Source organism: Musca autumnalis, unplaced genomic scaffold (assembly GCF_047663935.1).
Source record: "Musca autumnalis isolate F117 unplaced genomic scaffold, ASM4766393v1 scaffold_2, whole genome shotgun sequence".
NCBI lineage: Eukaryota > Metazoa > Arthropoda > Insecta > Diptera > Muscidae > Musca > Musca autumnalis.
The window spans coordinates 215,862,410-215,875,616 of NW_027411755.1; the positions used below are offsets into that span (position 1 = coordinate 215,862,410).

A 13,207-nucleotide genomic window follows, 5' to 3' on the forward strand; every position below is an offset into this window, starting at 1 on the left:
TATGCATCGAATGAACCACGATGAACCAAATGTTCGTGCAAGAAGACAAACAAATGTTGCGTTCAATACTCATCGAGCTGCATTCCATTACAATAGGACGATTGATTACAGTGCTGACCAATTAGTTGCTGTTGGTTCGATGAGTGTTGTATGTCCACACTGTAACGCATTGAAATATAGGAATGAATCTCCTGGTGTGTGTTGCGCAAGTGGCAAGGTAAAATTGGCACCGTTGATGTCACCACCAGAACCATTGCGCTCATTGCTTTCTGGAACAGGAGCACAGTCCAAACATTTCCTGACACAAATCCAAAAGTACAACAATTGTTTCCAAATGACTTCATTTGGCGCAGCAAATGTTGTTCAGGATAATTTTATGCCTACTTTCAAGGTAATTTCAATACAATCACAGCATTTCGTTTTGTTAATGTAAATTAAAAACTAGAGATTCAAGGCCAAATATATCATCGAGCAGGTTCACTTTTGCCAGTTCCGGGTGCTGACCATAAATTTCTGCAGATTTACTTCATGGGCAATGCACCGCAAGAAGTAGATCAGCGTTGTGCATATAACAGTTCGGTACAGAGACCAATAGTTGAGCAACTGCAACATTTTTTTCATCAACATAATCAATTAATTGCATTGTTCAAAACCGCAATAGACTGCATGCCCTCTGACAATCACAAAATAGTTATTAGAGCCGATAAGACTCCTGCGGGAGAACACTCAAGGCGTTTCAATGCACCAACAATTGACGATGTTGCTATTGTCATAGTTGGTGAAAATTTCGAATCCCGTGATATTGTTCTACATCGACGAAATAGTCAGCTACAGCGTGTGCACGAAACCCACCGATCATATGATGCGTTACAATATCCCATTATATTTTGGCAAGGTGAAGACGGTTATGATTTCTCGATCAAAATGATAAATCCGCTTACAGGTGAATAGCAAATCTAAAATTTCTCTAATATAAAATTCATTCATTTTGGCACTACATTTAATTTACAGGCGCTGAAACCAACAAAAAAGTAAGTTCAATGAACTATTATTCATATAGACTAATGATTCGTCAGAATGAAGACAATCACATATTGAAATGTCGTCGTCTTTTCCACCAATATGCTGTCGATATGTATGTAAAAAGACAGAAGACAGAACGACTTAAATTCATCCGATTGAACCAGAAAAAACTCCGTTCCGAAGAGTATATTCATCTTCGAGATGCCATAAATGCGGACGGAAACGCCCAGAATGTCGGCCGAATGACAATTCTTCCGGCAACGTACATCGGAAGTCCGCGACACATGCATGAATATGCCCAAGACGCCATGTCGTACGTTCGACAATACGGCACAGCAGATTTATTCATAATATTCACTTGCAATCCCCAGTGGATAGAGATTCGGCAAGAGTTATTCCCTGGCCAATCACCCTCCGACCGCCATGACATCACTGCAAGGGTCTTCAAACAAAAATTAAAATCACTGATGGATTTCATTGTGAAGCATCGCGTGTTCGGTGAGACGCGCTGTTGGATGTATTCAGTGGAGTGGCAAAAACGCGGATTGCCACATGCACATATTCTGATTTGGTTAATTGAGAAGATAAGACCAAATGAAATCGATGATGTAATATCAGCTGAAATTCCTGATGAATCAGAAGATCCAGACTTACATGAGGTTGTTACTAAGAACATGATCCATGGCCCCTGTGGATCATTAAATATCAATTCTCCCTGCATGGTCGACGGAAAATGTTCGAAGCGTTTTCCTCGACCATTAGTAGCTGAAACAATAACCGGAAATGACGGTTACCCATTGTACCGTCGTCGTTCAACTTCGGACAATGGAAGATCTACAATGGTGAAAGTGAATCAGCAAGACATTGAAATTGATAACAGTTGGATTGTTCCGTATTCTCCACTACTCTCGAAAACATTCAAAGCACACATCAACGTCGAATCTTGTCATTCTGTTAAATCCATCAAATACATATGCAAATATGTGACCAAAGGCAGTGACATGGCAGTGATTGGAGTAAATGCGGAGAATTCCAACGATGAACTCACTCAATTTCAAATGGGCCGTTATGTTAGCAGTAACGAAGCACTTTGGCGCATCTATTCATTTGCCATTCACGAAAGACATCCACCTGTTGTTCATTTAGCCGTGCATTTGGAAAATGGTCAAAGAGTGTACTTTACTGAGGATAACGTATTACAACGAGTTGATCGACCGCCTTCTACAACACTGACCAGCTTTTTTGAACTGTGTCAGAATGATGAATTTGCGCGAAGGCTTCTCTATTCCGAAATTCCAAGGTATTATACTTGGAATAAATCAGCAAAGAAATTTCAACGGCGAAAGCAAGGAAATTCAGTTGCAGGTTACCCCAATTTATTTTCCACCGATTCATTAGGTCGAATTTATACAGTCCATCCAAAAAACGATGAGTGCTTCTATTTACGTTTGCTGTTAGTCAACGTACGTGGCCCAACATCATTTCAAAATTTGCGTACTATAAATGGTGAACTGTGTGACACATATAGAGAAGCGTGTCAGCGTTTGCGATTGCTGGAAAATGACTCTCATTGGATATACACTCTCGAAGATGCAGTGCTTTCGTCAAATCCTCATCAAATACGAACACTATTTTCCATAATTATCTCAACATGTTTCCCATCCAAACCAACTGATTTGTGGAACAATTACAAAGATGCTATGTGTGATGATATTTTGCATCAGATTCGTATAACAACATCAAATCCAAATTTACAACTGAGCGATGAAATTTACAACGAGGCTTTGATATTAATTGAGGACATGTGCTTGATGATGTCCAACAAGCCATTATCTGACTTAGGCATGGCAGCTCCCAATCGCCCGATGCACCACGCATTCAATCAAGAGTTGCGACGCGAAAAGCAATATGATTGCGATGCCTTAAGGGAATTAGTTCGAACGAGCGTTCCCCTGTTAAATCGACAACAAAAATATGCGTATCAAACCATTATGCAGGCTGTGAACAATGGCACTGGAGGATTTTTTTTCTGGATGCTCCCGGTGGAACTGGAAAAACTTTTTTGCTTGCGTTGATTTTAGCAACGATACGCTCAGAGAATGATATCGCACTTGCACTAGCTTCATCAGGAATTGCAGCTACGTTGTTGGAAGGCGGTCGAACTGCCCATTCAGCACTCAAGTTGCCATTGAATATGCAAATCAATGAAAATCCAACATGCAACATTTCCAAGAACAGCGCGATGGCCAAAGTTTTGCAACAAAGCAAAATGATCGTTTGGGATGAGTGTACAATGGCGCATAAAAAGTCTCTAGAGGCATTACACAAAACGATGCAAGATTTACGAAACAATCAAAACCTGTTTGGTGGTGAAATGATTCTGTTGGCAGGTGATTTTCGTCAAACATTGCCAGTGATTCCACGCTCAACTCCAGCCGATGTGCTTAATGCATGCTTGAAGTCGTCCGTCTTATGGAAACACGTCAAGAAACTCAAATTGACTGTGAACATGCGTGTCGAGCTGCTGAACGATCAAAATGGAGAAGTATTTTCAAAAATTTTGCTGGACATTGGCGATGGCAAAATCTCGGTTGATATTTCGACCGGCTGTATTCAATTTCCAGTCGGCTTCTGCCAGTTCACTGAATCAAAATCCGAACTCATCCGAAAGATTTTTCCAAACATTGCACACAATTATAAAAATCATGATTGGTTAAGCGAACGTGCTATATTGGCTGCGAAAAATATTGATGTCGACGAATTGAATTTTGAGATTCAATCTGAAATAGATTCTGAATCTATGACGTACAAATCGTTGGATTCAGTTACTTCCCAAGACGATGTCGTCAACTATCCAACTGAGTTTTTAAACTCGCTAGAGTTACCAGGATTACCGCCTCACAACCTCCAAGTGAAAGTCGGGTCGGTAATCATAATGTTACGAAACATAAACCAACCACGTCTTTGTAATGGCACCAGGCTTGCGGTTAAAAAACTGATGAATAACGTAATCGAAGCAACAATACTTAAAGGAAAGTACAAAGGTGAAGACGTATTGATACCACGGATCCCAATGATTCCGACGGACATGCCATTCGATTTTAACCGCTTGCAATTTCCGGTAAGGCTTGCATTTGCAATGACAATTAACAAGTCTCAAGGGCAGTCATTGAGAGTTTGCGGCATTAACCTTGAAAATCCATGTTTTTCGCATGGCCAATTGTATGTCGCCTGTTCCCGCGTGGGAACACCATCAGCATTATATGTTTTCGCGCCAGATAACAAAACAAAAAATGTCGTGTATCATAGAGCATTGCAATGAACGAAATTATGTTATTACAGCTAAACAATCGAAAAACTATTTTTACAATTATTGGTGATTGTACCATGCCCCAAACCTATATAACAAATTATCACTACAAACGTTGTTTTTTCACATTTGCAATAGCTTTCTACAAAATTAAGAGCAGAAGAGAACAACGTCTGTCGGGTCAGCTAGTTTAACATAATTTAATATTTCGAGTTCTTTATGTTTTTTTACTAAAAACGTTTGGTAAATATCAATGATTGGTTATAGCCCCACTTTACGGTGCCTACAGATTTTAAAGCAAACTCGTATTCAGTGGCTGAGGGTATATCGGCGTCACCTGACTGATACTTTCTTACTTGTTTAATTTGTTTTTGATATTTAAGAGTTGTTCCGAGAAAGTTCAATCATTCTACAAAGTCACTTACTGGTACCGTAGGAACATTTTTGTAGTTGATTGTTTTTATACCCTACACCACAATGTGGAAAGGGTATTATAAATATAAATATTCGTCGTAGACCCCCCATGTGGTATACCAAAATTTATATTTCGACGAGATAAAGCGAAGTTTTGTTGGAGGTCGTTTTCAGACCAGAATAGATACCTATTGTTATTGGTAACGATCGCAATATAGTGGGTGTAATGGACCAAAAACTAAATTTTTTATCCGATTTCGCTGCTGTTCTGTAGGTCGCACTCAATAGCCCAATCGACCTGAAATTTTAAATTATGTTAGGCCAAAATTTGTTGTAATTTAACACATATGGTTCCCAGTATTAACAAGCTAATCAATTAAACCCGATTTCAAGTATATTGTTGTCCAGGGGATGTGGTGTAGTGCTTCGCATGATCGACCCTGTCCGATTATAGAACTTTCTTACTTGTTAATTTTAAAACACAATGGTCTTTACTGTCTACCCATAAGACTGTTAAAACGTTGTCCTACCTGTCCAATTTACCGAACACTACTACATTGTACTCACATTTCTTTCTGACAGATATAAGATTTGACAAAGCTGAAATTTTGCAAAGGCAAGAAAAACATGCAACAACATAAAATAATTGAAATTCCTCTGCACTGTAAAAGAAAGGAGAAAAAATGTGAAAGGACGTTAGAAAACATTGCACTGTGCTGCATGTCTTTGCCTCTACTTTGAATTTCCGGTACTACTTGCACAATAATATATAATAATTATATAATTCTCTTTATTTATTTTTTCTATTAATTTTTTTAGAGCTGGACAGTGGAAAGGCTTTAAATAATGTGTTAAGTAATAACTGGAAAAAATTCGAGAAGCCTTTAAATTAGCTTTCTTCATTAATTAATATCGAAATTAGTGTCGTCGTTTTGTATTTGAAAAGTGTTTTATTTTACTGAGTATACTGAAGAAAATTACATATCGCTTATTTAAGAAAAAAAATATTTTTCAACACATTATATTTTGACAATTCAATGAGTTGCAGCTCATTAACTTCAAGCTCCGCAGAAATTAATAAACCCAAAAGTGACACCCATGGAAGCAAGTTTCCGTTAATAATAGTTTCACCATAATAACAGAGTGACGGAAGTGTTGTTTTAGTTTAATATTGAATGTCAAAGTGTTTTTTAACTGGCATTTCGATCAGAATTTTCGTAACGGGGGTAGCAATAATGCTATCAAATTGTTTTCAATATAACTTCATGTTTCGTTATCATGTCATCAGGATAGCCGAGACGAATTAGGATTTAAATCCCTGCTTCACTAAGACGAATTTGTATTCGAATCGCCTGAAGAAGACCCATTCAATTTTTTTGATTGAAAACAAATATGAACCAAATATTTGTCAAATATTGGCCTAGCCAACGCAATCTCCATACGGTTAATTATATTGATGTCGTTGTATAGCAGATACAGCTCGTGGTTCATACGACGTCGATATTCACCTTCAACGCAGATTTGTCCGTAGATGTTTCGAAGAATTTTTCTCTCAAACACCCCAAGCACTGCCTTATCTGCTTGCGCAAGTACCCAGGCTTCGGAACCATACATCAGCACGGGTGGTGTGAGTGCTTTGTAAAGCGTTATTTTTGTTTGACGTATTGTGGCTTTGTTTTTGAAGTGCTTACTTAAGCCAAAGTAGCATCTGTTGGCCAATACAATTCTTCTTTTTATTTTACAACTAATGTCGTTTGTTGTGTTTACGGCGGTGCCGAGGTATACGAAGTATTTTACTACCTCAAAATTATAGGAACCAACTTCAACAGTTGGTCCGATCTCAATGGACGCATTGCGCGTCGACACCATCAATTTTGTTTTCTCGCCATTTACCGCCAGACCCACTTTAGCAGATTCTCCTTCGACTTTGATAAAAGTATCGGTTACTTCTTTTACTGATCGTTAAATGATGTCTATATCATCAGCATAAGCAAGTAATATGTGGCTATTGATGTATATTGTGCACTTCATTTGACGTTTGCCTCTCGTATAACCTTTTCGAGCAGGATGTTGAAAAGATCACACGAAAGACTGTCTCCTTGTCTGAAACCTTTTTTGGAACAAGACTCTTAGGAGAGGTTCTTTGCCATTTTAACTGAAGATCTGTGTCAGTTAGAGTCATTTTACAAAACCGAATGAGCTTTGCGGGGATACCAAATTCAGACAAGGCTTGGAATACGTAGCGGACTGTCGAAGGCTGCTTTATGATCGACAAAAAGATGGTAGGTGTCGACCTGCATCTCTTGGGTCTTCTCCAGGATTTGCCGCAGGATAAATATCTGGTCAATGGTGGACTTGCCAGGTCTAAAGCCGTCTAAAGCCATCCCAATGGTCCAATTATTTCGTTGACCATGGGCTTTAGTCGTTCGCACAATATCCCTGACACTATCTTGTAGGCGATAGGGAGAAGACTTATGCTCCTATAGTTGGAGCATAAAGTCTTATCTCCTTTCTTATGGACGGGACACAGGATGCTCAGGCGTCGGCTACGCGTTTTTCCTGCCAGATGGAGCTAATTAGCTGATGCATACACCTTATCAGCGTGTCGCCTCTAGTTTTAAACAACTCGGCTGGTAGGCCATAAGCTCCTGCTGCCGTGATATTCTTCAGCCGGTTTGTTATAGGTAGACCTCATCTTCCTGATCACGACAATATATAATTTCTTTTTGGGAAATCCATACTTCCCGAGATATGGTCCTTTGAAGTTTAAAAACTACCTTGGTTAAAGCCCAACTACTAAGAAAGAAATTTAAATTAAAAAAATGCTGTTCCCGTGCCCTAGATTTCCTCCTGTCCATAAGAGAATGTCTTAAAGCCCCAGCGGAAAGTCGACTATTTACAAAAATATACAAGTTAAAGAAAACAAATTTTAGCTGAACGGCTCAACTCAACTTGCTCCCCAGATTACCTTGCTGGTCTCTACAGGAGTATGTGCCAGTTCCAAAGCCATCAGTTTGATGTTTCACTCTTTGGTAGAATTTTCGGAATTCATTCAGTCTCCTGTACATCTCGATTTGTTCACTCTCCCACTTTTCCATCTCTCTCTTTTTCCTGTGGACGTCTCTCCTTTTCTCCATCTATCACAACGTGATCATTTCAATTTCTCGGTCTTTTATCTGGCGACAGCCAGGTGCCCTTATGATAATCGAGATGCTTAAATCTGGTACTGCTAACTACCATCTTTCTTGCATGTGCAAAGTCTATCAGCTTCATACCATTGTCAGATGTTTCACTGTGGAGATTCAATTTCCCGACTGTTGGAGTATGAGCGCAAATAAAGCTGATGTTGAAGAATTTTGCTTTTAATCGAATTGCAGCGAGTCTTTCATACACTGGAGTAAAGCTGGAGACCAGATTTTTTAACCTCCGACCAACTACAAATCCGCAACTAAACTCATGCTCTGTGTCATGGCAGCTATAATACTGTGCGTCAACTTTATGTGTCGTTGTGCCGCCGTTCCCGTTCCATCGTATTTACTGTATGGCAGTAATTTCGGCCTTGTACTTTTCAAGTACAGATCATGGTCCTTAAGACGTTTGCAGGGGTCGTCAAATTTAAAGGACTTTGTTTTTTCATAGTAGGCTGCTTTTTCTAGGGAAGGTTACTAACCTTGCGCCCAAACACAATTTTTTAACGTTCTTATGTGTGAACCCGCGGCACATTTTAGCTCACTACCCTTAACGGGAGTTAAAGGCAGTTCCCCAGGTAACACCACGGGAGGTCTGTGACCACTTGAGATGAAAGAGGGACCAAGATAAATCCTGGGCTTTGCCATGTTAAAGCCGGTCAGGACCGTTCCTTGGTATCTTCCATCCCCTACGTCACCCGACGTAGTTAGAATCTATGTTAATAAATTTTGGTTGGTAGAAGTTTACAGGTAGATCGGTCCAAAAATGTCGCCAAAATTCTCAAAGTACTTAAAACTGGGAGGTACCGCTATATGGGAGCTACACTAGAAAATTTATTCACGTTGTGAGTTTTTGGGTAGTATTTTTTTTTTTTGTTACCATTGGGAACTGGTAAAGGCCAATGATTTTAAAATACGGGAAATTGGGGACGTACCGTCATACGGGGGCCTTAATGTCAAATTTTATCTAATTCGGTAAGTAAAAGTAGTTAAAAATTTCAGAATTCCGGAAAATTACCCGTACCGCTATATGGGGCTATTCCAAAACGTGGACCTAACTCCATAACATTTGCAAGAGAATTCGGTTTACCACTTTTAATATTATGCACTAAATTAAATCCAATTTTCCCCGAAAACATCGATGAAAATTTCAAATTACCTTAAATCGGAGGTCGCCGTCATATGAGTGCTTTCCCAATAAATGGACCAACGTTGGCAATTTTTGGGGGAGAAATTTTGTTAACACGGGGAAAGCCAAATGTGAAAGTTCAGGTAGTTCTAAAAAATTTTCCAATTTACCTCAGCATTTATGCTAACGATGGTATTTACACTTTAATACGGCAATATGTGCCTCATCGAAATAGTGGTTTTAGACCCCAAGTATGTTTCGACGAAATCCGTTTCAGACAATTTGAGGTTGATTTAGCACTGTCCGTATGTCTGTCTATCTGGCTGGAGCGCACGATAACTCTCGAACGGATCAACCGATTCGGTTCAAAATTTGGCATTCGTAATAGTTTGTCCAAACTTAGTTCGAAAATGTTCGCAACATTTGTGTGCACCATAACTCTTGAAGGGAGTAACCGATTTGGCCCTACCTGACTTAGATGAGGTTCCAATATGGACTCAATCGGCCGACTTCTTAGGGTACCTCCCACACAAAAGTTCGGAAATGTTCAATTCAGGGCCTGCTCTCAAATCGCTTTGATTTTTGTTGTAACAACTTACGAAACTAGTATTCTCTGCCCCTCCCTAAAGTAAATAAATTTTAACCACTTCAAAAACTTGTTGTTTTTAAAAATTGAAAACAACAAATCTGTGATTAAGCTGGGTTTGGTTAGGTTAGGCTAGGTTAGGTTGAAAAGAGGGGCGCAAGTCGCCACATGTCCAATGGACATACACTTAAGCCAGAGTAGACCTGTTGTACACTCTAGACTAATTGAAGAAAGGGTCATATTTGGTCTCTTTATTATTTTAGGAATTTTGTGCCGTTGATAAAGTCCCTTAAATGTTTAACATCATTTACCGTTATCTGATTAAGTGCCGGTATAGTGTCGGTCCCTAAAGACTGGGACATGATATTTGCGAAAGCTGGGCATTGGCAAAGAAAGTGTTCCAACGTTTCGTCGTCCTCTCCGCATGCCCTGCATAAGCTGTTATCTGCGCATTTAATTTTATGCAGATGAGTCTGTAGGCCCAAGTGACCAGTAAGGATACCTGTTAGCCTACTAATGTCTGGCTTACCTAATAATAGTAAGTTTTTAGTTTTATCCTCGTTTGAATTCCCCCAGAGGATCTTAGTGGTTTTCCTATCTCCTCTCTATTCCATAGGGATGTATGGGCCTGTTTTGCCCAATTTTTTAACTCTAGACGTGACGCATTTAGAGGCTTTGCGCTGTCTAAGTTTACTGTTGCTGATTCCCTGCGATTTTTTGCCAGAGAGTTCGCTCTTTCATAACCTTTAATCACCACATGGCCTGGTACCCATATGATACGCACTATTCCTTGCTGGGAATAATTGTTTGTCGTATTTATGCAGTCCAGTGCAGTTTTTGATTTTACTGTCTTGGATGTTATTGCATTGATTGCCTTATTACTGTCTGTAAAGACGTTTACGGTAGTTGGTCTCGAGTTAGCATTAAACCAGTTCAGACACTCTGTGATCGCTCTGATCTCCGCTTGAAGGACCGTATTGTGATCCGGCAACCGAAGAGAGATTTCAGTCTCTGGTTCTTCAATAAAAAGACCCAGTCCCTTCCTCCCCCTAACATCGAGCCGTCTGTTTAACAGCAGTTTCCAGGAGGCTTTTCAGCTAGAGTCCCGCCGATCCACGAGTCTCTGTCAGGTATTAATGTTTCAGACCAGGCAACTACAATTGTTTCGGGTATACGGTCCGAATTAACGTTACCCATTGACTCCCCAGACTACTGATGCGTATGTTAGGATGGGTCTAACTAAGCTTTTGTATAGCCAGTGTGTCATATTTGGATTTAGAGCCTATGGCCCTTCTACAGGTTGACCAACATCTGTATTCTTTGTTGGCTCGTTCTTGGATATGATCCTTCCATTTAAGTTTCCTATCCCTTGGGGGAACCTGTAACCCCTATAGGGCGCGTCCCCAGGTGGCGGATAGGGGAATGCTTCCCAGATATGGGTGGTAAGACGGAAATCAAATACGTCTCGTGGACCAACAGGTAGCTGCGTCTGTTCTTAAGTAAAGCGGCAGCAAACAGCGTCTGAACTCCAGGAGGAGCGGCTGAAAACGTGAAGGAAAACTATAAACCCTTCAGAAGGCAACGGGAAACCACTGAAGTAATTTCCCTTGAAAATCATACAGTATGAACAACACAAATCAAAACAAACGGCCCTCAGTCTCCGGCCAAACGAGGGTGCTAAGAATCCCCGGAGGTAAAACCAACCAAAAGCTAAACATTGGAACCTGGAACGTCCGAAGTTTATACGAAATCGGTAAATTAAACAATACAATCAATGAAATGAACCGACTTGATATTGATATACTAGGTGTAAGTGAAACCTGGTGGACAGAATGCGGCGATTTTCAATCCCAAAATGTAATAGTATATCACTCAGGAAATATGGAAGGGATACACAGGAGAGGTGTATGCATTATTGTCAAAAAAAGCATTGCAGACTGTATAATTGGATTTATCCCCATGTCTGAAAGGACTATGATGATAAAAATCTCAGCAAAACCCTTGAATTTAAATATCATCCAAGTATATGCCCCTTCATGTGATGGAAATAATGACGAGGTTGAACATTTCTATGAAGAAATAAGTCAATTATTAAACATGACGAAGTCACATGAAATAACAATAGTTCAAGGCGACTTCAATGCCAAAGTGGGGAATGAAGAAGTAAATGGTATAACTGGAAGATATGGGCTTGGCGAAAGGAATGAGAGAGGAGAAAGATTAATTCAATTTTGTCAAGAGTTTAAGATGACCATAACTAATACAATATTCCGACTACACCCCAGAAGACTCTATACATGGAGATCACCATTAGATAACAGAAGGAATATCGTTCGAAATCAAATTGACTACATAATGATCAACAGCAGATTCAGATCTTGTGTGACCAAATGCTCAACGTACCCGGGAGCTGATGTGCCATCCGACCACAATCTGTTGATGCTCAACGTTCGAATAAAAATTGCAAGATTTAAGAAAAGGAAGAAAAAATCTCACAAGATAAATACTGAGATACTCAATAACTCATCAACAAGAAATGAAGTGAAGGTGCAAATCAATAATAAACTTGAAAACATAGATTCAAACGATGTAGAAAATATATGGAACAATGTCAAGGATACGATGTGCAAAATAACAAAAAAATATCTTGGAAACTGTACAAGAAGACCCCAAAATGAATGGATGAATAATGAAATTATGGAACTTCGTGTGGAACGAAGCAAATATAGGAATGTTGACTATGAACGTTACTGGGAAATCAACAAGGAAATCCGCACCGCTACGCGTGCTGCAAAAAATGCTCTATTGAATGAAAAGTGTAGAGAAATTGAACATCTACAAAATATTCACGATGATTACAATCTTCATAAAAAACTAAAAGAATCCGCAGGAGTGTATAAGAGAGCATCACCATCAGTACTAATGGATGACAACAATCGACCAATCTTTGAGCCATTACACATAAAGAAACGATGGAAAAACTATATTGAACAATTATTCACTGACGACCAACGGTCAAGATATGATAACAACATAAATACATCTTTAACGGGAAACCCAATTACCAAATCCGAAGTAGAATATGCAATTCAATCACTAAAAGATAGGAAATCAACCGGACCCGACGAAATTCCTTCTGAAGTCTTAAAATTAATAGATGGTGATAACATCTCACTCATTGTAAGACTTTTCAATCATGTGTATGATACTGGCCAATATCCAAACGAATGGCTGAAATCAACTTTTATTGCGATACCAAAGAAATCTAATGCAAAAAAGTGTTGTGACTACAGGCTTATTAGCCTTATGTGCCACATATTAAAAATTTTTTTGAGAATAATCCACAAACGAATTTACACGAAATGCGAAAGTGCTATGGGAGAGTCCCAGTTCGGCTTCAAGGAGGGTATGGGCACCAGAGAAGCCATATTATCCATCCAAGTACTGGTACAGAAATGCCGCGAAGTTCAAAAAGATGTTTATATATGTTTCATTGATTATGAAAAGGCATTCGATAACGTCCAACACGACAAATTGATAAATATACTAAGGGAAAT

General features: G+C 39.4%; 1 protein-coding gene across 1 annotated transcript in view; it reads left to right on the top strand.

Moving 5' to 3' along the window:
* Positions 1–1,490: 1,490 nt before the first annotated feature.
* Positions 1,491–13,207, top strand: part of LOC141392521 (uncharacterized) — a 66,510-nt gene continuing 54,793 nt past the window's right edge. Inside the window, exons 1-2 of the mRNA XM_073965458.1 lie at positions 1,491–3,033; positions 3,105–3,945. Of these exons, the coding sequence (XP_073821559.1) occupies positions 1,491–3,033; positions 3,105–3,945 (2,384 nt within the window). The remainder of the gene's footprint in view (positions 3,034–3,104; positions 3,946–13,207) is intronic.